The sequence below is a fragment of the Centropristis striata genome, chromosome 1 (assembly GCF_030273125.1).
Source record: "Centropristis striata isolate RG_2023a ecotype Rhode Island chromosome 1, C.striata_1.0, whole genome shotgun sequence".
In the NCBI taxonomy this organism is placed as follows: Eukaryota; Metazoa; Chordata; class Actinopteri; order Perciformes; family Serranidae; genus Centropristis; species Centropristis striata.
The window spans coordinates 8,746,492-8,773,871 of NC_081517.1; the positions used below are offsets into that span (position 1 = coordinate 8,746,492).

General features: G+C 39.5%; 1 protein-coding gene across 1 annotated transcript; it reads right to left on the bottom strand.

Moving 5' to 3' along the window:
• Positions 1-27,380, bottom strand: krt222 (keratin 222). The gene is made up of 10 exons (XM_059341710.1): positions 27,067-27,380; positions 26,619-26,822; positions 20,181-20,263; positions 18,396-18,549; positions 16,027-16,287; positions 12,640-12,765; positions 10,416-10,636; positions 5,039-5,259; positions 4,824-4,926; positions 1-1,701 (listed from the first exon to the last, which is right to left on the bottom strand). Exons 2-10 carry the CDS (start codon positions 26,814-26,816, stop codon positions 1,488-1,490), a joined length of 1,581 nt encoding a protein of 526 aa, XP_059197693.1. The 5' UTR covers positions 26,817-26,822; positions 27,067-27,380; the 3' UTR covers positions 1-1,487.

The following is a 27,380-nucleotide window of genomic DNA, read 5'->3' on the forward strand; positions in this document are numbered from 1 at the left end:
TAGTTTGCACATAATCATTTTTTATTTTAAATGATAAATCGTTAGATAAAAGCATAATGCTTCATTCTGAAGTTACATAGCTCCCAAAATGAAGTGTGCTTCATGAAGCAAAGCAAAATCAAGCACAGAACTGCATAGATAATATTTTTAAATATTCTAAATATATTGTCAGGCACCCAACCAAATGCAATGCACAATTGTCCTTTTCTTACTTTGAATATCTTTGGTGCCAACTCAAAATTCAGCATAAAAACTCTTGTAACAGATAGCATGTGCTACACAACCCGAGTTGAGCATTGAAGATACACTGCAGTGTTAACTATTTACAAATACTGCCCTCCTCTGGTTAAGACAGGGAATCTAAATTCTCTGAGACACATGGTGAGTATTAAGAGCCTCACTGCCGTTAAGATCACAGTGAGCAGTTTTGCTTCTTTTTTTTTTTTTTGGGCGATAATGCATCGTTTAATGTAGCTACATTATCTTTTTGAGTTGCAAGATTTTTTTCTTCTATTAAGAATGAACTGCAATGACAAAAGACTCTCACAGTACACACAATCTGGATATCCCTCAGTGCTGATGTTCTTCTAAGTGCTGCATGTGTTTGCAGTGCAAGCATTTAGGGACTGTAGTGAAACTATTAGGGTGGGAAGGATGATGTTTCACTGTTTAAAAAGCAAAAACCTCTCCAGCATTATTAATATTTTCATTGGACTCCTCTTGACAAAGAGGAAATTGCCACCAGCTCCCATAAAATCTTTAAGTAATATAGCTCTGTTGAATTGTTACAATTCATAGGTGCACAAAGAATTGAAGATTGTGTGCTTTAAAAATAAATTATATATATATGTATATAAGTGGGAGCAGCTGTTGGGCAGTGACAAATTAAGTGCTAACTGGAGAGATTATATCATATAACAAAAAACAAAACAAAAACAATCTTCCTCTTTTCTGCCCCCTCCCCTCTAATAATTTCTTTACAGTCTCTTAAGGAAATAATACAAATAAATCCACCTTTAGATAGTTCACAGCAGCTCAAAGTGGTTTATAGACCATTTATCTCAATCTATCTGTGCACTTAGCCTCTTGTACCAAGTGTTAATTAGAATTAAATGCTGTAGTCTATTGTTGATATAATCTCTTTAGTCTTGTGACCTCATACTGAAACAATGCCAGTATTAAGAACATTTACTTTATCTAGACTGATGTGTGTAAGGAAATTAATGTAGGTCTGTTTTATTTGATGTAGTCTTCTGACACTGTAAAAATGTCCCCATTAGATCAGCACAAAAGCCTCATGGGTAATGCTTTTCCTGCCAGAGTCAAGATTTGATGAGAGAGATCTCAGTTTCAGTTGTGATGCAAACTTCAATAAATGCTGCGATTTGAAATACATATTAAGCATGATGACAATGGCTGGCAATACCCCAGATGTTATTTCTGTCACTTCAGCATCATCAGTGTTGACTCTGGCGAACCAGTTTGAGTTACTGTGTGATAGTTGGGATGCTGCGAGATCTCTTCATGATCAGGCGTACCTCCACGTCGGGGAGGCTGTCCTGTTTGGTCTGGGCACAGCCCTCGTCCGCTGCGGCCATGTGCAGGTCGAAGCGCAGCGACACCGACTTCTTCCGCAGCTTGGGGTTCCCTCTGAAGAAGGAGCCCTCCCACTGCTTTATCACCTTGTCAATCTTCTCTGTCCTGTTCAGAAAAAGGTTAGAAGTCATGTCAGTCAAAGGTGACGATGAGGCATGTTGAATGTTACACAACATTATGCATTTTTTTTTTCAAAACTTTATTTATTGAGTTTTTTCCCAAAAATGAATACACGATGAACACAATAACGAACATACAGTCTAAAACCCCATCCCTCCCTCTCATAACCAACAGTAATCTCGGAGGAAAACAAATACTTGAGTTAATAAAAAATAAAATAAAATAAATGTATGAATTAATAAATAATAATAATAAATTAATTAAATTAAATTAAATCATATTAATGAATAAATTAAATAAATTAAATATTTTAAAAAATGGAGAGGAAATAAATAAATAACAATAAACATTATGCATTATTAAATTATTTGGACAGCGCATGGACACTAAAGATAAACATGTCAAAAAAAAAAAAAAAAAAGAGTGGATTGTAAAAAAATAAAAATAAATAAAGACCCCAAAATTTAACAGAAATATTTTTATTAACAAGAAAAATGCAACATGTAAAAATTGACAGAACAGAATATTTTCTCTTAGGTTATTAAGTTTACTGATATACTGTATGTTGGATGTTTGTTTGTGTCTAGTTTTCTAGTTTTAGGTTTTATGTTATTTAATGTGTTAAAGTTCTTATTTATTATTGTTGTTTTATTTATTTATTTAGGTTGGTTTTTGTGATTTTGTTGTTGTTGTTCTTTTTCTTTTTCTTTTCTTTTTTACTGTGTTTGTCCATTGGTGATTTATGTTGTGTTTTTTTTAATTAATAATAAAACATTTTTTTTTTAATTAAAAAAAACAACAACAAACAAACAAAAAAAACAAAACATGTTTATAGTGTGTGGTGTTTTCCCTTGTAATGTAGATGTCAACAGCTGGAAGTCTATTTATTTATTAATTTATGTATTTTTTGATTGTATTATAGTGTATCACGTAATCCCATATTTGGTCAAAACATAAAAAAATCTTTCATATATTAATTCCTGTATGATACACTTGTTGCACAATAACACCAGAGGGCAGCATCTGAGAACACTTCAGTTGCCTCAGATGTAACCTGGAATGAGAGCTACTACAGATTCTACACCTCCTTTGTAACAGCATGCAACCAGATTGCCACTGAATAGACTCACTGTTGATCAGGATCTGGGAGTCCTGCACTCGGACTTGAGTCAGACTCAAAGTCTGATATTTAGGACTCTTACTCAGACTTTAGCAAATTGGTGTGTGCACCTGCTATTCACATGGCCACATTCTATTTGTCTATCAACTTTCTTAAGGTGCCAGAATGGAGAACTTCAGGCAATCTTGGAGCTCGACTCAGACTCAAAATTGATGACTTGACTTGGACTCTTCTTGTTGACTTGGACTTGAACACTGTAGACTCGGGTCTTGGATTCGGACTCAAACTCAGGTACTTATGACTCGCCCTGAGCACTAGTCAGACTCGAACACTCTGGACTCAAGACTGACTTGGACACGAGAATTGCTGACAAAAACTCACAGAATTTGTCAGGTCTTTCTTTCGGCTTAGATGCAAGTAAAAAAAAAGATTAGCTTCATTTTGTGCATGTGTGCGCTGCCAAGGCAGTAATTGTTACAATGTAAACTCACAGGCTAATAGACAGTTGTAAAAGTATCTGTACCATATATTTGTTGGGCCAATTATTGTACCAAACACAAGATTCTCCATGTGAGCTTTGACCTTGTGTAAATGAATGTAGCAGATTTCTGTTATCTTGGTCTTAAAGGACTAATGATTGATTTCAGGTCACCTGGGGACAGTACAACACAGTGTTAATGCAACATTGTCATATCATTTGGGCTGGCACCTTTTGGTTGGTTGGTCGATTGATTTTATTGTAGTTTATTTTTTTAATCCTATATTAAATTTATTTTATCTTATTGTATTTTACTGTTCTATTGTTTTCTACATCTCTTTGTATTGTGGTATCTATTTATTGTTTGAGCAGCACTTTTGAAACCTTGTGTTTGCTAAAATTGTTCAATATAAATAAAGTTGATTGGATTAATTTGCTCTCGTCCAACCAAATTCTAGCTTCCATGAGGTTGTGTGTCCACCAAAGCATTTGCTGAAGCTGAAAACACCAGGGACTCTTCTGACAAGGCCCTGCTGGGAGTGCTACAAAGCTTTAAAGGTGTTGTTCTGTAGCTGGTGCTTTTTCACACATTTATTACATTTTTTAATGAAGAAAAAAATATTTGTGCAGTAATCTATACTACTATAGCAGTCAGTATATGTCGCTGTCATATATATTTATAAATCCAAAATGCTTTACAATTTGCCTCTAATTCGTCTAACCATCAGGAACAATTTACCACATCTGCTGTACCTTATAACCCACTGACAGCATTCACAGTGGGTAGAAAAGAGTATAAAAGGGTCGTCTAGCATCTCAGTTCCATTTTTACCACAGCTTTTGATTGAGGCTGGGATGTAAACAACGTAATTCACATCATGAATGATCTGTTGACCGTAGACAAAGTCAGTATTCTAACAACATGACAATAAATATTCTGAGTGACTGTGCATGTTTGTCGCTCTCTGTGGATGTGCGTGTGTGTGCTTTTTGGATGTGTGCATGTGGCTGGTAACACCTGAAGCATGACTAAAGAATTCCGCCCATGTCTCGTCCAACAATAACAGGTGCCACGCCCTGACGACTCCACACCAGGCCAGCACGTCCACATCAAACGCAAGCCATTTAAAGAGGAAAATTCCCATGCAGCATTATGATGAGTCACTCATGGGAACCTGTGCAGTCAACTAAACGTTTTATGCCTCGTAACTTGTTTGACGTGTTATGGTAATTCCTTTTGAGTGCTTGTACATCTTGTCTGCTGGACCAGACGTCGCCTGGGCTGAATAAATGGTTGTGTAATTATAAACTAATGAGTCAATAAAAACCGCCCTGAGTCTTAAGGAGATTAAGCACGCAACAAACTATGACATTTCATAGTCAAAAAGGAATGTATGAAGAACAGTGCGCTCTGAAGTGATGCTGGTAGCGCTTGCTATTAAAAAATGCCGACATGAGACCAAAGGTGCTTACTACAGGTCAATGGGGGGCAAAAAGATCAATACTTACTCGATGGTGCCATGACCCTCCGCACTCTCCCGCACCACGTTGCCCTGAAGAATCTCCTGAGTCTTCACAGTGGAGATTGGCAAGTCTTTATCTTGCTCTGGCTCTGTGAGAAAACATGAGTGACAGATCATAACAAGATATGACTTTAGTAAGAGTGTGTTTGTTTGTGTGTGTGTGTGTGTGTGTGTGTGCGTGCGTGTATGTGTGTGTGTTACCTGTGAGTATCACAAGGCTTTGCTGTCTATGCAGTATGCTTTTCGTTAACCCACTGTCTGCTGGAAAGAGTGACGGTATATCAGGCAGGGGCTCTGACTTGGGTTCGTCTGGAGTAACAGCGGGGTCACTGAAGCCGTTCTCCAGCCCGTTCTCCTTCGGTTCCTCAACAAAAGACCTCCAGGGCCGCAGACCCATTGGCTGCCCATTACGGCCCATGTACCTGTAGGCAGAAGAGCAGAGTATTGACAACCACAGGGCATGGGGGTTGTATGTATACGATATGAGTAAAGTGACAGTTTGACCAGAGGCAGTTGGGCCAACAAACTTAAATTAAAGCAATGGCAAAGTGCAGTGCAATGTTTGCAGTGACTGTAGGAGATCCCCCAAGGGAGCCCCACCTGACTCTACTCTGTCATGATGCAAGCAGGGCATGATTCTATGTAAACAAACAAACTTAATGGCAAGAAGAAAAAACACTGAAAGAAAATGAAGAGGAGTTACCCTCTGGTGGTGAAAAAGGAAAGAAGCAGTGGCGGTTCTAGACCAATTTTACTGTGGGGGCCAAGGAGGGGCCAGTGTTCAATCAGAGGGGCACATTAAAAAACGCCAAAGATGATATCTTAGCATTCAAAACCTTTATTTTAGCTTATTTAAAAAATCTCATTTAAGTATATTTGGAAGATACAAATACATTGATTGAAACAATGAGACTTACCAACAATAACAATTATTTTTGTAGGACAATGACATTACCATTTACCACAATACCATTTTTTTTTATTTTGAAAGTGCAGAACAGTGAGAATGATCTTTTATTATATATACGCAAGCTTTTATTGCACAATAAACTGTTGTACAATGTACACATTCTAGGTTTCTTTTGTGTACAATGAGATATTATTTGACCAAAAATGGGTAAGAATTGTTCCATCATTCTTCATTATAAATTGAACATTTTATTATTAATTTGACACAGGGGCCACAGCAGGGGCCAAGAGCTTTTTCACAGGGGCAGTGGCCCCTGTAGGCCCCTGTGTAGAACCACCACTGGAAAGAAGAAAAAGAACGAAGAGCTGAAAAAAAACCAAGACAGTGGTAAGTGGAGGACTTAATAATTAAATGCTGCTAGTCTATCTTTCACTGTGGGTGAGAGACACTTGAAAAAGTACAACGTAACTTCAGCTTCAGCGTCTTATCACATTATTTTTAGTTAGCTAGCTGAGCAGTCTAGTGTGTCCAGCCCTCAGCTGGCTGTGACGTTACCGAGTCAAGTGTGAGCGGCCGAGGGTCGGGACACCGCCAGTCGACTTGTTAGTTTAGATAGTAGCCTAGGGTTTTTGCCTGTAGGGCCCCAACACACTCTAGAATCGCCACTGAGTTTGGCATTTGGGAAGAATACATAGCTTATTCACTTTCTTGTTGAGCCTTAGATAAGAAGATCATAGTCACTCTGTACAAGATGAAGCTACAACCAGGAGCCTGTTCACATCCCCATCTATTCCAATGGATGTCTAGATCTATGATTACTTAGATTAATTAGATGTCTATGAGCCAATCACAGTGTTCCACATCATCTAAAGCAGGGGTGTCAAACTCAAATACACAATGGGCAACAATTTAAAACTTGAATAAAATCGTGGGCCAACATTGAACAAATAAACCTTTTAATATATACCAAACATGTTTTGCTTTAACATTAAATATGGAACCAGCAACGCTTATAAACATACAATATATAACTAAATAGTGCAGACATGCAAAATCAAATTTCAAATAAAAAACAGATCAATGTCATTCATTTATTAAATAAAAATTAAATAAAAACAGGTAAATACATTTAAAAATAAAATAACAACAATAAATCTAGTATTAGCGGTAAATGCGACGTATAATACCGGCGGGTCAGCTTATAGTACAATAATAATATAATAATTTGGTGTTGCCTCACGGGCCAAATAAAATTACACAGCCAAACAGTTTGACACCCCTGATCTAAAGTGACAGACTTTTTCAGCAAACATGGCTGACTGAAGAAGGAGGCAACACAGAGTCAAATGATGCCATATTATTGGGGGACAACACATGCGCAGTAAAACTTGAGCTGCACCTCCCGAAAGGCTCAACAGGTAGAGCAGGTATATACCCTGGTTCTGTCAGGCCAAGCACACCCCATGAGCACTCAGGCGGAAACCATCTTTTAATTTGTGGCGCAATCTGCTGTAACCCTCCAACATCACAGCTCCAGTTAAACTGTGCACATGTTATACTCAGGCGGCAACCTCCGTTTCTGAGCAGTGAAGGAAATGCGTAAGTGACTTAAGTCTGCATTATTTACAGCAGTGGATGCCACCGTCTGTTGCAAAAGAACTCCAGTCCTATCCATCTCAATACAAAATGAGACTCCTTCTCACTTGATTTTATTCCTTCAGTAAAAATGCTTGTGGCAACATAATGTTCTCAAACGCTAGTTTCAAGTCTTCTTAATTACAATATGATATTAATTGTGTAAAAAAAGGTCCCATTAAGAAGAAAATAGATGATAAAGCAGGGTATCATTTGGGGTGGGGGTAACTTTGATTGACAGGTTGCTAACACTTGTGATGGGCGTGCAGTGCAAAGTCCTCCGTTTTCAGGAAGGTCCGCCCATTAATCCACCCCTCGTTCTCCCCAGTCCAAATATTATCTCTTCAGCTTAAAAAAAACAAAGGACGTAAAGCAAGATGGCAATCTCTGTAACGTCGTTCTCGATGTTTCCAACGGGCAGTCCACAAACCAATGGGTGACGTCGCCGTAACTACATCCATTATTTATATACAGTCTATAGTTGTACCCCAAAAATATGACGCCCTTTGACCCTCCTCCTTCTACAATCCTTGCTGACCGTGAAGAAGGGAGGAAGCAAAAGGAACATTTTAAGTAAAAGTACATCATTTGAGTACTATTTCATTGCAATAACTTGATTTCATATCATTGTAATGTTATATTAAATGTCAAAATATCACATGAAAGAGAAATGAGAAACACAAACATAGTGTGAAGCAGACTGGGGCTGTCTGTTAACACTACCCTAACAGAGGTTGTCTGTCAGCAGAGTTTCTGCCACCATTGCTGTCTCCACTGTCTGCCTCTAAAAATAGCAGTACAATCTCAAAGAACTCCAACCTTGATCTTAAAGTACACAACCAGTGTACCTTGCTGAATGTATCCGCACACTCTTTTACAGCTGTAAAGCCTGCACCACCCATATCTCTCACATCAGAGCAAATCATTTGTTCTGCATAGGACTGCATCAGAGGAATTATCTGACAGAAACAGATATTTAACTTACACATATTTAACTAAGTCCCAAAACTAACATCAAGAGTATTGTGACAATGATCACACATCAATCATCCTAACAAGGGCTCATCCGGGAAGCCACAAGACAGACTGTCCTGCCTGATAGGTTACAGACAATAGACCATTTTCATGGCAGACAATTTGACTCGTCATCAAAGGAACAGCACAGTCGACAGACAGACAGAAACTTTGGTCATGATGTTATTACAAATAGTTTCATATTAAAGGATATACTATCATATGTGTCACATACACTCTACAGAGCCAGGGCCCTCTGCAAATGACATTATAGAGGAATTTTCTTGTTGCTATGTACAGTATATTTAGTTAAAACGTGCTGCCTATTTTTATTTTAAGGTATTCATTAATATTTAGAGATTTTTCCATTCAAGAATTTTACCTCAAAAGTTAAAACTAGACTGTAGAAGAAGGCCTTTAGCACATGTCTTACAGAGAGTTATCAGTCTTGCATCACATAGCGAATTCCACTCTGCACTGACCTTTCAATAGTATCTTTTGTGCCTTTTCTGGGTTCATTTGCAGACATTTTACCAGACATAGTTTTTATGTGGGCAGATGCTTCAGTAAGAATCTTTTTCACCGCATGAGGCTGTCTTTTCTCTCTTTTCTATCACACAGCCCTTTGTGCCTTCGATTGCTACCCACTCAGTCACCACCCTTCTCAAATAATTGACAAACAATGCAAACTTCAAAGGCCATGTCCTGTCTCTCCTTGCATCACTGACACAGCCCTACTGTGAATAAAAACCATCTGCAATCTAAAGACATGATGATGCACTCCAATCTGCCTGAAAACCTCCAGAGTCATAAAACAAATTACCTTCCTTGGCTATAAAATGACAATCACATGGTTGTTGCAGACAGTGTTTTGAATGTGAGATGTCTTTGGTAACTAAAGACCATGTCAGAAGAATGGAATATTGCCTAATAAAACAGCTTGACGCTGGCAGGAAATGAGTTATGAGATCAACAAAGACGGGTTGCCTGTCTGGATTCTATCATCTTGTTTTTAGGCTATAAATCACTGGTAGAAGGTTTGTCATCTTCATTTATGATGTTTTTGTATGCATAGAATTACTGGAATTTCTGGTCAGTTTTCAATCACTGTTGTTACATGTCGCAGTTTCACTTATCTGTACTTTCTGTATGTCTCAACTTGCAATTAATGTGGTTTTTCAGTTTCTATGCAGCTAAATTCTACATGATCCCTAACAGAATAGTAGGCTCTAATCAAACTGAAAATGCCAACACATGTCTGTCTGGGTTAGGGTTAGGGTTATATATATATAATATATATATTATATAAGGGAGGATATGTAGGATAAATCCATAGATGAATCCACATTGAAATGTGACCTAAGCACACAGGTGAAATATTAAACTCATGGGAAAGGAAAACCTTTTGGACGAAAGTCAGCATAGCGCATCCTGAGCGGATGCTCTGGTTGATACGATAACATTAGAATAAGAACATAATCTCCCAAGTGTACCCACATATCAAATGATTGTCATAACAGGAAAGTACGGGACATTAAAACCTTAGTTACAAAGAAACAATGACGCACGAATTGAAGTGGAATTAGTTTGTGAGAGGCGTTGTCTCTCAGAGTTGTTCTGACCATTGGATGCGTTGTATCATCTGATTTTAATGTCTGCTAAATAAATCCCGCACAAGGCTGTGATTCGATACTATCTGTTCGTCAAGTGTTTTCTTTAAAGATTTTCTACGACAACAGCTATATAAAGGAATGTTTAAGTGGATTATTTTCTGACAGACACGTGTAAAATCTGCTTCTTAGATGCAGACTTTAACAGATAATATGTACTATCTTATTTTTCTTATTTCTGCGCCGTTCCTTTTACAGTTTTGAAGATGAAGCTGCTCCAAAGTTCTGGGGAAACATTGACAAGTGTCAATTATTTCCTGGTTGACAGTGAAACCACAGAATTCCAGCTGAACAAATCCTTCCTGCTCCCTTCAATGTTTCCATTCCTTTCTCTGCCTCCTGCACTCACCTGCCCTCTTCACGCTCCAGCAGGCGTCGGTAAGTGGTGATCTCTCGCTCCAGCCTCATCTTGGTGTTGAGGAGCTGGCTGTGGCGCTGGCGCTGTGTTGCCAGCCCACCCCTCACCTGCTCCAGCTCACTTTCCAGTCCAGAGATGACCTGAGAAAGGTCCTGCAGCTGGCTGGAGTACAGCCGCTGGGTGTTCTGCAGGGAGCTCTCCAGGCCTTTTTCCTGAGAAGCAAGATGCAATAATGACTCCACAGTTATCTTTGACCAATTAAACTATATTGTCTTGGTAGTTTTCAATTGAATTTTATTAAATTATCACATTGTGTTTTATTTTTGGAATCAAGTTGTAGTGCTGTCATTAAAAAAAAACAAGAACATCATCCCTCACTGGCTTCCCACCAATGACAGTGCCAGTTGTGTTGGGTAGCTTGATCTAGGCCCTGCTGCCCGGAATTGAACCCAGGTCTCTGCACTGTTGAGCGACATGTACACTGCCATGTTTGTAGCAGTCAGTTGAGACTGTCCTACCCTCAAAAAATGACCCCATAGGTCGCTTGTACAAGCAGCTAAATATGACCCATAATTTTAGAACTGTCTACCCCGCCCTCTAGTGGCTGTAATGATTATGAATGACAGCAAGCAGAGTTTAAAGCACAGAAGCAGTACTCAGGGCGGGTGGGAGAGACCCATGACCTTCACCCAGGAGAACGGTGCTCATGTCAGCTGTAGAAGTGGGCTTGTATAAGGTACTTACCAACAGTCAGTGTATTACCAACAGTAGATGGTGGTTGGCACAACCCTAGTTTGAAAGAGAGGTGGTCCTTTTTTAGATGGCTAAAATACATTTGTTTAGCTTCTCCTAACTAGTGGCATGCTGACTACGACTATGTATAACCTCATATAACCTCATATAATTTCATTTAAAAAAATCCAAACTATCACTTTAAGTCCAGTTATCATCATTTAAATTAAATTTTATACAATTTTTACATTACCGGTTTGTCGTTTTACTTATTTTAACAGATGAGAATTTGCATACACAGTGCTTAAATTTTTTTATTAGACCACCGGCTCATACCACAGCTGTCCTAAATTAACAGCAATAGTAATTACCAAAATATTTTTTTATGTTTCTGTAATGGGTAATACACCAGTATGTAGAAACTCTTTAACCAACAATTTTTAATGCGAAAATATAATTAGGGCCACGGGGCAATCGCATCGAGCACTGGTCCCTACAGCAATAGCTGCACTATTGTTATACTGTGGATTTTTTCTTCTTCCTCTTCCGGACATAATTTCGTCCCACTACAAATTATATATCAAAACGTGCCGTTTGATCGTGATCGGTGCACTATTACTTTTCTCTACGGAATACGAAAACTGCGCAAAATTTTGCATTGAAGTGAATGGGACGGCTGAAAAAAAAATGAGAGAAAAAGAACAATAATTGGAGATTTTCAAACGTCTTATTTAACAGTTTGTCAGATCGCTCTTACAAAGCTTCTTCATTTTTCTTCACAAACAAAGATATGTAGCTGTTCAGGAAGAACTCAGGACACTCAAAGTGAAGTCGGATCAATGATAGGTATTATTGTTTTGCCAAAAATGCTTTCTGTTCGAGGCAAGAAATTCCAGTCTGTCCACCTCTGGCTGCTGTCACTGTGCCGGAACATTCTACAGCGGCAGTTAGTTCCGTTGATTGCTCTGTTCTGATTGGTCGACCCCAAAGCCTTTCATCCTTTGATGTATCTCTCACAGAAAGAGAGAACCAGACACACACATGCACACACACATGTAACTTTATGTGATTACACACACACGCGTGTGTAAGCGCGCACACTCAGATACACACACACACGTCTAAGCGCACACACTATGTTAAAATTCTATGGAAAGCTTTGGAAAATGGTTGGCAGGAATGTAAAATACATGCAATTTGTAGTTAAAGGTTTTATGCTTTATGTTGCGTATGCTACTAATGTTATGTATGCTACTAATATGTACATATTTTGTTTTCTTAAATGCATAGTATGTCATTTCTGCCACTAGCGGTCTCTACACAACTCAACACTATATATAACATAGGTCTACTCTTTTTTTTTTGTTGTTGGCATTTTTGATGCAGAAATGTTACATTATATACCTTAAGCATGTCATTATCATTATCTTATCGTTTGTTATTAGCGTGATCAGTGTATTAGTGATGATATATGTTTTCTTACCAAGCCATGTAGAGTCTCGATCTCCACCTGCAGGGAGTGCCACTGCCTCCTGGCCTCCGCAAGCTCGGCCCGGGCCTCCCTCAGGGCAGCACCACCGAGGCTCACCTGCGTCCATGCTGCCTCTTCCTGGGCCAGGTGACACGGATCAGTCATTAAAAGAGGTATAAGAACCCCAACACCACCATCACTGACACCATCTCATCCAATCACACACACTCCTGTTCATCTTAACTTCTATTCCCCAGTTAACTTCAACCCAATTGATAATTTGGAGTAGGGTTTGGTCATTATGTGCAAAACTCCATTGTCCCATAGACCCCCCTAAGTATCGCCAATGGTCGTCAAAATTGTCGGGTTGGTGGGGTTCAGTTGGTTCAACTTCTGAACCCTCGAGAACATGTTTGTTTTCCCACAGGCTAGAGAGCCACGCCATTAAATCACTGTTTAAGTCTGTATACGTCTCCGCTCTCCCAGACACTATAACGCCAACTTCAAGCATAATAACAACAATGGCGGACTACATCGTCTCTATAAATGTTGGTCTTGGCTTTGGGAGCCTACATTTGCATCCAAAACCTTCATGTACAACACATTTGTTCTGTTTTGATCGCCATGGACACACTTTCATTCTTATTAACACTTAGCATAAAATGTTAGACTGCTAGGTCTAACTAGCTACCTAGCACAGGCTACCTGGTATCGATCACATTGCAGTTAAGCAAATCAAATCGAATGAATGATATATGTGTTTTTTGGTCTTGTTGGTCATGATAATCCTGCCCCCAGCCCCTGACATAAGCGGTTCGATGTTTGAGACCAGCAAAAATTTGGTGCCGCTCTGGAACCAGTTTTGATGGCCAAGAGCTGGTTCTTTGGCTGTCGAAACACGAAGAACTGGTTTGAGATTAGCCACTGGTTCCGAACCAGGCCTCAAACTGCCTTGGTGGAAAAGACGTATATGTACAGTGTTTTTCTGGCAAAAAAAAAAAAAATATATCACCAAAGCATTGACTTTGAGTTAGATGGCGACTGATTCAAACCTTAGGCCAAAACCTCATATGGAGGAACTGATTATTTCAGCCTAATATAAATGTGTGCTCAATGTTAGAATTGATATTTGCAGTAACTAAAGGCCAGATAAGGATGCACAATGACCCAACACACAGACACACACCTTGTAGGTGACAGTTCTTTCCCATTGGCACTCAGTCAGAGGAGAAACAGCCACAGGTGGTGCTGTTGGGAGTGTGTGTTTCAGTTTAGGTAAACAGACAGTGGAGCAGACACCCAGGGCTGTGTGTACACACAGCTGTGCAAGCTGTGTGTACACTGTACAGCTGTTGGGCGCTTCACACCCTCGGTCCTCGCCCCGTTCAAATGCAGTCAAGCGGTGAAGCTGTCTCAGCACAGTTATGATAATATTTTGACAGTAAAAACAAAAGAAGATGACTCAAGTTATGTAAGTTATTCTCTGTTTAATTTACTACTCCAATGATTCTCATTTTTTGTTTCACTACATATTTTAATTAATATGAAATTATAGCACAAGCAAATTTAGGCCGAATTGATCCTACATCAGCTCTTCATTACTGATAACACTGGACAGTAAGAGTCTTTATCTCAGAGGCAGTTGGATGTGAACGGCAAGGGTATTATTATTAAATCTATCATCTCAAGCAGTGATGGAAGAAATCTTTATTACTTCAATTCACCTACTTAAAGTCGCAATAACACACTATTAAACAATGTTATAGGTAAAAGTTCTGTAAAACTACAGAGGTTATTAGCATTAAAATGTACTTATGTATCATTAAAATTCAAGTACTCATAATGTAGCATGTTTTGTATGTAAAATCTTAACTAATAACTATTGCAGTCAAATGCATTTAGAAAAATGTGAGTAAAAAGAAAAGTACAATATTGTTCTCTAAAATGTACTGAAGCAGAAGATTGAAGTAGCATCAAATGGAAATTCCTAAGTAAAAGTACCTAAAAATACTGTACATCTCTACAAATTGCTACTGATTATTCTTTCTTATTATATAATAAGAAAAATAAATCATTCATGAGATTCTAAATGAGCAAATTTAAAGGAATTTCTGACCACTAGTGGCGATATAGTGCATTATTTTTGCAAGTGGGCCACTTTTTTGTTTGTATCATACACATTGCTTCAGAAAACACATACATGCAACATGTTTTTCTTGTTGTCTGGTTTTGCTTTCTGGTTTCGAATTTTAATCAATATTTCTCTATTTTCTAATATAAGAATCTTACTTGTGGAACTGAAAGAACTAATATCCAAAGATTCTAAAGGAAACTTACTAAATATCAGTAACACAAAGAAGCACAGCAATGTGCCAACAACAATGCAAAAAAAGTCAATGTTGCATATGTTTTATAAGACAGGACATGCATTCAACACTTTTAATAATGCAAACAATGCATTTTACACATAATTTGGCTTGTGTACAAAAACTCCACAGGGCATCTTAAAGCTTAAACAGGGTCACTAAAGACAATAATGTAATTTTGGTCTCTCTCCACAGTAGTGTGCTCTTTACTCATCAAGTAAACAACGCAAATAGTCTTACCTGTATATTATCATAGCACAATACCCAGCTGATGACTTGTTAATATACCCAGTATGTGAACATCGCCCATAACTGTGGACATCAGGCAGGCTTCTGACTGCAGCATTGTGTAAATGTTACTTCAGTGGAACAGGCAGAGATGGTCTGAAGTAAACAACGGCATTTCAGAAAACCTGCTCCATTTTAGCACTGTGTTAGCTTGCAGCCCTTGGCCCAGAGACTTTATTGTTGCTGTCAGACCAAAGTCATTGTGCTGTGGCACAGGAACAGTGGGATAATAAAAGGCACCTATACTGCGCTTCTTCCCATCATAACAAAAAGGAGGACAGTTTGGCTAAAACAACAGAAGACAAGCTCTTATTTTTAAATGAAAAATGCTGCTTTTTCTAGATAAAGGATGGAAAATCTGCAAAATAGGTTGTAATTTGGCTCATAAATATTTAATGAAGATCAGGGATCATTTACTCAGACTAGTAATGGAGCATTTGTTGTAACACAAACCTGGAATTGTGTGTTACAGTAAAAAGCTGACGAAAATCTCGATGAATCTACACAAACCTGACACACACATACACAGAAGGCAGAGAGGCATGGTGAGCCCTAACCCTACAGTCTTTCACCACAGTCAACAAACACTCTGCTAAGCATTTTACTCCAGCTGAGCATATACATCACTCAGCCTTGCCTGGAGTTATTCTTTAGGGTGTGTCTGGCTGGCAGCCGTCCAGGACAACATGAGAGGGGCGTATCAGAAAAAAACAAGATAAGTGAAGATGCAGGAGTGGATGCGTACCTCACTGAGAACTCCTCCGTGTGTTCTGGATGCTGCTGCTGCTGCTCCAGATCGACTGGGCCCGACCAAGCCGGAGAGTGGATGTGACACGGCCCCCAGGCCGGGAAGTCTGCCCTGGTCGCACTGCGCTCTGATTCGGTCGAGGAGCTGGGTGAGCTCCATCCCTGTGCCATCCTCCTCCTCCTCTCCTCCTGCTGCTGTGGCCGTTGCTAACAGAACATCGCAGGAGCCGGCCCGCTGCAGCTGCAGAGCCCGGGCTGCCTGCAAACAGCCAACCAGATGGAGCAAGAAGGGGAGGGAGACAGAGATAGAGAGAGAAAGAAAGAGAGAGAGCAAGAGAGAGAGAGAGACAGAGAGTGAAAGAGAGAGAAAGGGTGAGAAGAGAAAAAAACAAGACCAAATGAGGGATAAAACTTGTTTATGAATGAAGATGAACGAATGCAAAGGAGAAAAAGAGTGCAAGAGTGATGTGTGTGTGTGTGAGTGTGTGTGAGTGTGTGGTGCAGAGAGCTGTGAGACAGTCCACGCAATGCAGAGGCAAGAGGAAAGATTTGAACCAGTTATTGTGCCCTACATGTGTGCATCTGTGTGTCTGTGTGAGCAAGCATGCGTCTGTCTGTATGCAGGAAAAGACCCTTAAAGTGAGAAAGGGAAGCGTTAGTCAGCAGGAATGAGAAAATGAAGAGAAGGACGAAGAGAGGAGGGGCTGATGAGGTCAGTGTGAAGGGACGAGGAATCGTTAGATGCTGTGAAATGTAGCGCTCACAAATTAAATGCACACACACACACACACACACACACACACACACACACACACGCATGCACGCACGCACGCATGCACGCACGCACGCATGCACAAACCTGACAAGGCTATAATGTTAGGGTTTGCAAGTGAAAGTACAACAGGCTACCTATAATTTTCCTGATATAATAGCAATGGTAAGTAATGACATATTTAAATAGAATGTAATTCACACTGTTTATCATTTTCTCTACTCTTTCTTTTTAGAACCTGTTGTCCTGGTCACGGTCATTCTCTTTGCTCAAATTTGGAACCAATACCAAGCTGGCAAAATGGCTTTCAGTCAGGCAGTGGAATAACATTGCATTTTTAAAATAGGACTATTCAAAGCCAAGTAAACAGCCATGCTAGCAGCTCTAGCTAAGGCTGTACCACAGCTGTATCATGAGAACAGGATACCTCCCCCAAAATACAACCCCATGAGCTGTTTGTACGCATCCTATTACTACCCATGTTCATGTTTACGTCATAGACTGTATATATATAAATAATGGACGTAGTCACCGTGACGTCACCCATTGGTTTGTGGACTGCCCGTTGGAAGCATCGAGTTCAGCGTTACACTCGTCGCCATCTTGCGTCGCCATCTTGTTTCTGATACGCGGAGAAAAATGCGTAAAAAAATGCTCATTTTTTGACAATGTGTCATCATGGGCGGTGTTGATAAACGGTCTATTCTGTTGTGAAGGTTGAAGACCTTGTTGCTCCAAAACTCTTTCACCTACTAGCAGAGACCACTTGAGGCTTGTGAGTGGCTTTCGCTCTATACAACTTCTAAGAGAGACAAATCCTAACAGAAGCTCAGTTCCATAGCCAACAATGCCCAACTGCTCAACATGCACCTGCCACCATCTCTTACTGGATTAGTGCTTTGGATATATACCAACACACCAACCCTCTATAAAGTAACGGTTTCTATCCCAAAGGGATCTCACAGGAATCCGTGAAATAGCCACGGATTTGCTTAACTCAAAATCTGTGGAATAGCCACGGAATCACTCAAATTTCCGTGAAACTGACACGGATTTCGCTACAATGCAAGTTAATGACAGTCATATCCCGTGGCTATTCCAACATACAAAGTGATTATGTACATTCAATGAGTGAATATTTAGAAAATAAAACTTATATTTCTCGCTAGAAATGTGATCAAAATCCATTTTTATGCAGAAACTAAGTCAAACTATTGACTTTTTCACTAGAAATGAAACTGTCCGCCATGTTTTTTGTTCTGACCGCCTGGACCTTGAAAGTCACGTGACTTGGAACAAACCAATAGGAAAAAATATCATTAACTTGCATTGTAGCGAAACCCGTGTCAGTTTCACGGAAATGTGAGTGATTCCGTGGCTATTCCACGGATTTTGAGTTAAGCGAATCCGTGGCTATTTCACGGATTCCTGTGAGACCAGGTTTAAATAAATACATAATTAAAATAAGGTTTTTGTATGAGACTGTGCATACAGATGGAAAAGCAACTTCAGAAAGTAAATAGAGAGGCGCAGTGAAACAGGCAGACAAAAGGAAAACACAAAGACAAGATGTCACAGACAGCACATTTAGGGACCTCAAACTCCTGGTGCATTGCTTGCAGATCTGTCATGGAGTGGCGAAGGTCTGCCTGCAGCTTCATGCTGCTCTGATCTGCGTCCCTCTTGGACTCTCTGAGCAAAGCCACCTGTTGCTCCAGACGCCTGGTGTTGTTCTCCTCAGTCTCACACCTGTGATGTGATGACAATAGTCAGGGAAAATTCACTGATCCCCATTCTGTATTTATTGTTAATCATTTAACCATGGCATATATCAATTACACAGACAGGGAAGGCTGAAATGGCTGGAGAAAATACTTTTTTTTAAAGAGAGTGCAAAGTCCAGAGGAAAGTTTTTATTTCCCTGACAAATTGACACATTCCTCGGCCTTGCCAAACACCCAGTTTAACTTGATTTAAAAGGAGATTTCAGAAAATAGCTAGTGAGTATCCACTAAGCCAGTGGTTCCCAACTTTTTGAGTTTGTGGTACCCCCACAGTCATGTCACATGAACTATATCAATTCCCAATGTAACAGACTGTAGCCTTAAAACAGTTATTCTAAACTGTTTAACTATGTATGTCAACTGTAAATGCATTACTTTAGGCCTACCATTTGAACCATTTCTTTTAGCAAATTATTTTAATGGCTTATGTGTTATTTTTATCCAACTTTTTCATACTTTACTTTTAGCTTACTATATTAATCATTTATAAATTACTTTTAGCAAACTTTTTCAATCATTATATTACTTTTAGCTAACTATTTCAACAGTTTAGTTGGTACTTTAGTTATCCATTATCTGTTATATTATGTTAAGTTATAACTTTTAAGTTTTTATTCCCACCATTTATTCATTACTTTCAGCTACCTGTTTAATAATTGCAACACATAGTGTTCAGGTATTACAGATAACTTATGTGGATATTCTTTTAATCAAAGCACAATTTCTATTTTTATTTTTTCTAATTAGTTGAGTTACTCCACAATCTATTTATGTACGCCCTGGCAATTGCAGAAAAACTCCCTGGGGTACAAGTACTGCTGCTTGTGAAGGGGTTTGATGATTGTGGTTTTTACTGAAAGATCCCATTTAGGTAAATGACAGAAAGAGTATGTTACAGAAATCCTAACTACAAGTGAAAAGGATTTAAAAAAAATGGATCTTGAAATCATTAGGATCAAGTGTGTGATAAATACACCAAAGTCTCACAGACAGACTCAGCTAGTCAGGAGACACATCAGGTGGAGCTAAAAATAGAGCAGGTGTATTTATTTCAAGCTACAGCGCGTTGCCACTGTCCTTCAGGGGTTAATGGCTGACAGCGAAGGGATGGTGTGTGTGTGTGTGTGTGTGTGTGTGTGTGTTTGGGGGGGGGGGGGGGGGGGGGGGGTGTCTGTGTCACTCTGCATCAATACATAAGTGAAAGTGCTGACGTGGCACAAAGCCCGGCCTGGATTTGTATGCAGGTTGGCTCACAGGAGCTGGAACTGGCCTGAGTTAGATAACAGATGACTGGAAAAGCATTGCAGCAGAATGAAAACAGGAAGTCTTTGGTAGTTATTCTATATCTATGATTAGTATATCAGGATGCTTTTATGGGCCAGTATGGGCCACATTTTGTTCTTGCATGTTACCTATTAAGAGAGGTGTTTTTCTCCTCTGTTCCTGATCACTTTAGACACTAATTGCATGACGAAGTGTAATATGATGATGGGATGTGATCTCATGCCTAATTGATCATCAATGGCCCTAGGCTGTATTGATTGAGGGAGAGGAGTGTTAGAGCTTTCAGGAAATCTGCAGCCAAATTCAGCTGACCTGGCCTGGATGACAGCAGCTCTGGACTTCATGTTGTCAGACTGTAATGCCAGCTGGGCATTCTCCATCAGTAGGTTACCAACCTGACAAAAACAAAATACAATAACACAAGATTAGATACACGATCATGCAAAAGCAATATGCTTTTCTCATTTTTTCTATGAAAATGTAAGTTGGTGAAGTTGGTCTACACTGCAAAAAAGCCAACTTGTATTTTTTGGCCTAAAACAGTGATTTAAGTTGGTAAAACTTGGAACTATAAATTATTGATATTTAGGGCAATACCGTAAGTTAGCACAATAAAGGAAGCCAGTTGTCTGCTCAAAAACAAGTTTGTGAGTTGTTGTTACTTATATCTTTAAGTTGGGGTTCACAACAAGGGACAATAGTTCTGCTAACTCTTATTTCTTTATTGTGAAATGCGGGAAAACGTTGAAATTCAGTCATTAGCGAAAGCTAGCGGCTAACTGATGCTAGCAGCGCTGCTTTTTACAGCTACAAGAGTAGCCATTAGCGTATCAATGCTAACTCAAAATTGTGGTCGCGACATTAGCTGACATTTCATAGGGGTGTTAATCGTGCCAATTCAGCACATTGCAGAAGTCAGCAGAATTAAGGATTAAAAGTTATTACAATGTAAAATTATAAGTTAGTACAATTTACAGTTGAGTTGACAAAAATCTGAATTCAGAGTTGAGAAAACTCAAAAACAAAACTTAAAATATTTATTTTAATTGTCCAACTTAAAATTTTAAAAGTTTGTTGCCTTGAAATTTTGAGTTCACCCAACTTTTCTTTTTTTTGCAGTGTAGGCTGAGGCATTTAGGTGACTCCAACAGAGAAGTAAATCACTTTGTTTTGGATATTGGATGTTTTCATGAGCAAAAAGTTATATTTTTAACCGTATGTTCTACATCAGTAGAGGCTGATACTTTGATTTAGTTTGAGATAAGATTTCAAATATTATGTCCTATTTTATTGGTATTCCCAATATTATCACTTCCACCATATGTCATGTGTGATGTCACAGCTAGAGGGATAACCCTTATATCAGCAACGACTGTGTCCTTTGTAGACAACGGTAAGTTCTGATGCTCGTATATGAAATATGAATTTGGTCCTGTAAGAAATTAGCTGCTTACTTTGATTTTATTGTATATACAGTGCCAGTCAAAAGTTTGGACACACCTTCTCATTCATTGTTTTTTATTTATTTTTATTACTTTCAACATTGTAGATTAATACTAATCAAAACTATTAACAGAAGGCAACAAACCAGAATATGTTTTAGATTTTAGATTCTTGGAAGTATCCACCTTTTGCTTTGATGACAGCTTTGCACTCTTCTGTTATTCTCTCAGTCAGCTTCATGAGGTGTCACCTGGAATGGTTTTCAGTTAATAGGAATGCCTCGTCAAAGTTAATTTGTGGATTTTCTTGCCTTCTTAATGTGTTTCAGACCATCAAAGGAAAATGTGACTACTCTGAAGAATGTAAAACATAAACATATTCTGGTTTGTTTGACACATTCCATATGTGTTCCATCATAGTTTTAATGGCTTTAATATTAATCTAAAATGTAGAAATATATTATAAAAATAAATTAAAAACATTGAATGAGAAGGTGTGTCCAAACTTTTGACTGGTACTGTATATTTACAAACAATTGAGTACATATGTAGATTTCCTGTTTAGGTTAACTGAGGCCATTATTACAGTATTTTTTTTAAAAATGGCATCCAATGATATATTCACTCAAATTGTTCATCATTTATAAAAACTTGACATAATCAGGTTGAAATAATAAAGTAACTAGTAGGGCACTTTCAGGGTGCAGAATCCACCAAAGCCTTGTCCTATCTTGCACTGTTAATAAATAATCACTGAATCCATTCATATTCTATGGTTCTTTATTGGCTCATGCTACACCTTTTCACCAAGTTTAATAAAAATCAAGCCAATAGTTTTCCCGTGATCCTGCTGATAAACAGACAAAAACCAACAAACCAACAAACCAATAAACCGACCAAAAAACACAACTTCTTTGGCGGAGGTATAATTATATTATTGTGGTTTAAAGCACAATAGAGTGGCTTTTACAATGAAAACATGTAACAAGTAATATTCATAACTAGAGGCCAAATTTGAATGGGTTCTTCCTTGGTGCTCCACGTTTAATGAAAAAAGCGCTTTCTTTGTAATCCTCCTGACAAACACAAAACAAACAAACAAACAAACAAACAAACAAACTCTAACTGAAAACAATGGACCAACAAACAACATTGATCCAAAACTGGTACAAAAAAAGTATTGTAAAGTATTCATCTCCCAGTATGTACTGTATACATGCTGTATGTGACCTAAAGCCAATATCTTCAACATGGCAAGCAAGAGATTGTATTTATGTGTTTTCGCATTAGTAGTGGCTAAATTGTACAGATGCCTGTGTAAGTAAAAGTATTCTTGAGTTTCAATGGACGACTCCAATTACAAAAAGGTGGTTCCTTGACTTTTATCACACGTACACAAAAATGTTAACACACCCTTATTTCCCTTTGTTTTGTTGAGTTGAGCACTTTCAGGACAGCACACCCATGTTGAAGAGAAGCCAAAGATAACATGGAATATTCCATAACACTTGTAGCAAAAACATATACTCATTATGTCTCATTACACTGCCACACAGTAAATCAGTACTGTGACAAGAGCTCTAATTATTGTCTTACTGGCTGATTACTCATCATTCAGTTTTTGATTTACCTAAAACAATATGCTGCAGCTCTTAAGAAGGTTAATAGAAAACTAATCCTGTATGTTTACATGAAAGCAGCCCCTGGATCTCTGAACAATGAAACTAGCAGGTTTGCTTGGTGCCTGGAGATGAGCTGAATTGTGTCATTACAATGTCTGTCAGTGACACCTACTCATGCAGAAAGTCACGTTAGCACCAGGGAGCAGTTAAAAACCATCAAGTCAGCTCATGTGAGATCACCATACCAGTAAGTGACTAAGAGGAATGACCTTTAAAGTAATGAAAAAGTTCCGCATTCTTGCGGTGTGTGGCAACACACCTGCGTCTCTCTGGCTCTGACCCAGATGTAATGACACACTAATCTGCTCCTATTCTACTGCAACATGTTTGTTTGATTTGCAGTTACCTATCACCTCATTGCCTTTTATATATAGGCTTACATTTTTGTTGCTTATGGAGACCCACCACACCTTTTTTGGTAGCAATATACACAAAACCTCTAACCCATTAGTGTTCCAATTGGCCTGACCGACTTTTCTCTCAGAGGCCTAGTTTTAACCCTGCCGAAACGAAAAGCCCTATGGAATCAATTTATGCCAACCATGTCATGATATCTTGTCTGGAAGGGGGCGAATGACACTCCAAAGTATTTTAGTAAGGTCATGTAGCCTGGCTAACACCAGACTAATCTCGAATAAGATCTGGTCTGGCAACCAGCCGTTCATTTCTCTGTAGAGGAGGTCTGGTTTACGATCCTCCGGAGCCGTTTATTGGCACTTAGAATGTCTATCAAAAGCGTCTGTAGGTAGCTCTTAGCCAATCGTATCAGTTATACCAGATGACGTAGTAGAGCTACAGAAATTGATGTTTGTTGTGTGTGTGTGTGTGTGAGAGAGTGTTGCTGCTGCTTTGCTTCTCCAGTTCTCGCTTTCTGCAAGATTATTTATTTCATCACGCTTTATTCCCCCTCATGTCATTCAGCCACACACATCCACTGATTTTATGGGCAATAAACAAGCTGCTGCGGGTCTCTCGGCGGCCCCCTTTTAAACTATTTAAAACACCATCTGCAGCTAAAGAGAGTTTCGCGTCTGCTGCAGCCATGTTGGATCCGTAAGAAAACTACAAGCTTCCATCTGCCGGGTAGTACGCGTCATCGTCTTGCCGTCCCTCCCCGTTCTGTGATTGGATCCCTAAAACAGGGCTAAGAAAGCTCTCTGGTTTCCAGACCCCTTGGCAGTTCGAAATGAAATCGAGCGTGCAAGGCAGTCTGGGTATACCCAGGCTAAAGGTCATGGGGATTTCAAAGCAGGCCTCTGACCCTTTAATATCTGAGTGAGAATAGGTTCTCTGGGTACCCATGAGTCTCACCTTTAGAGATATGCGCACCTTATGCTGATAAAAAATCAGTTTGGGAAAGAAAACAGTTTATTAATAACAATTTTCTGGTCCAAAATAATTTATTTTCACCTATTTGAAAATTTCTGCATACTTGGGTCCCTAAAACTTTTTGAATTCCATAAATTGGGTATCACTGTAAAGCTAGTGAGTGAGACCGTATTTTGAAACTTGGCCTCATGAAACTTTATAGCCACAAACTACAGACCTAAGTTCAAAACACATATACAGTGGGATATCTGTGAGAACGGCTGTCTGAGCACTAAATGGGACGTCAGACAGAGTCAGTGTGGACTGCATGATAGAACGTAGCACACACATCTTGCCCAGTGGAACAATATCGCTTTTGCAGCACTCAGTGCTTGGACACTAATAATTACTTTTGAAATGAATGGGTGTAGTAGAAGCAAAAGCACTTCTGAGGCCTGTGACAACGTGTTTGAAAACAGCCGTGCGCTGTGGATGTATAAGAGGAAATCGGACTAACAGCCTCAAGCTGCCCTGCCCCCTGAACAAAGTGGTTCACTCAGTCAGTCAGTCAGTCAGTCAGTCACAGACATACTGATGTGTAGGGCTGACCTCCGGCGGTCAGCCAAAAATGCATTTCTTGCAGAAATTTCCAAATGTCAAAGGTTTTTGAAACCAAATCCCAGCATGGGTTTTTATGTGGTGTTCCTCAAGGTCTTGGTGTCTTGATGTGATATATGGAGGGATTTCTGATCATTTAAAATGATAAACTTGAGCACCAAATCTGTGTAACAAATGCCATCAACCAAAAAATTGCTGCAAGCAATTGAGAGAGATAATTAAACATGAGAATATTTTTCATACACCCCCATCATAACGTTCAAAGTCCTTATACACATTCACAATTTTTTTAAAAATAAATTAACTGGTTTACTATATTTATTACAGATTTATGACTAGAAGATCTTGACACAATGCTCAGCTGCATCGCAAATTAATCTTCAGGTCCTCAGCTTTCTCTTCTATCTGGCATCTACTGTTGACCTGCTATCTCCCCCTAAAGATCCCCTGGCCCCGCCTCTACCCCTCAAAAAAAGCCCCCCCCCCCCCCCCCTTTTTTTTTTTGATGATTGTCAGGGGGGATGCACGTGACATTCAGATCATGAATATAGCAACTATTTACTATGAAATGATACAGTGGAGTAATAGCATCCTTACAAGAAAATGATTTTCTGCACACTTGCAAGCTTCTCTGTTTTTTTGTTGTCAAACAAACAGCAACACATTTTTGTGCTAGCCATCCTGGCCCTGTGTGCATGTTAGTGCATGATTGTCCCACTCATTGCTTCTCTGCACTGCCTCATACTGTGGTTATTGCGATTAAAGCATCCCTGGCCCATGACAGTCTTATAGGAGTGCACCTACCTGTCCCCTTCAGGTTACACTGTTAGCTCACTGTTAGGACTGTTTGCTGTGGCTTTAGCACTGTTAGCTAGCTGCTGGCTCAGCCACTGCCATGTTCAGAGCTTTGTGTAGGCAATTGATATGCTCTGAATTCTGTGTCTCCACTTTAGGGGTTAAACATCACTAATAGTAATTTAACTGCTCTTGGATCAAAACAGAATGTCACATTTTACAGAATTATGAAGAAAGTTTCTTTAGCTTGATATGCTAAAGTGTGTTACTGTCTAATTGGCTTTGAAAAGGGTTTTATATAGCAGGAGTTTACTTATTCTTCCAACAAGCTTGCGTGAAAACTGTAATAATCAACAGCCATGAACAACTTTTATAGCCCTGAACTCATATTTAGCCACCAACTGTCAGCCCTTGTATCAGCTTCCTACAACAGCTTTATGAGTGTTAAAGAGTTGTTGTTACATTGTGGTTTTAAATCAATGTAAGTAACCCAACCAGCACTGGGGCCACTATCTTAAAACTGGGGTTACACTACCGCCCTTTATCTACTTTACTCAGGCTGTAGGTGAACTTTTATTTGAGGTTGTTCACATGATGTTACTTGCAGTTGTCAGCAACACTAGTAATTAGCCGTGTCTCTGCTTTGACTGCAGTCTTTTCTGTTTGATTATACACACCTGCCCCTGTTGTCTGCCAGCCACTGTGGCCTTGAGCAGTTGTAATGGAGCATAATGGAGCATAACCATTCAACCTGAGTGGTGATAGCATTGTAACAAAACTGCAGCACTCTCATATCTTTGTCTGGCAAATTGCTGTAAATTTTCAACACTTCTCAGTATTCCATGTGATTTCAAATGATCACCATATAGCTAAAAATCTCAACAAACAAACAAACAATGTCTGACCTGGACACGGAGCTCCTTGACAGTCTGTTCCTGCTGGGACCAGTCCCGGGAGCGTGAGGTGCTCCTGACGCCCCAGTCAGCTATCTGAGCCTCCAGTCGCTGGTTGGCCTCCTGCAGCCTGTTCACCTGCTGCAGAAAACCCTTCAAACGAGCATTTAGACCCCACATGGTGCAACTGGAGTCCTGTAGCAAGTCCATGGAGACCTGAGAGAGAGCGCACACCCAAATGTTTACAGGCACTCACAACCAAGCGCTGACATTTCCATACAGTCAAATGACGCAGCCAATGATAGCCAAAACATTCAAATAGTGCACGACGGAGAAGGTTTCTTGCAGAATGCACACACAGTCATACAAAGTTTTAACAGCAAACACTTCACCACCCATCTCAGATCACGCTGCCAGAGGCGTGAACTAGGTAAATGTTTACCTAGTGATAGTCACTTACAGCAACGTGGCCTTCTGAGAATAAGGCACAGTTAAGTGTGGCAGCAAAAGTCCTTCAGTCTGTTCTCTTGGTCACACTGAGCTGATTCACCACTCCCCACAGCTTAGTCACATTCCTCTACAGCGATGTGGTCAACACTTTCTCCTTCCCACTGTGTCCCAGGTCATCAGCAGAAGGCCCCTGAGACAGAGCAGACAGGCTTCCGTTAGCCCGCCAGTATCACCATATCAGTCTACCGTCTTCAGGAATACCCACGACAGGGATGTGCCTCCCTGTCCCACCTTGCCCCCCAGGCAGCATGTAGGAGAGCGGAG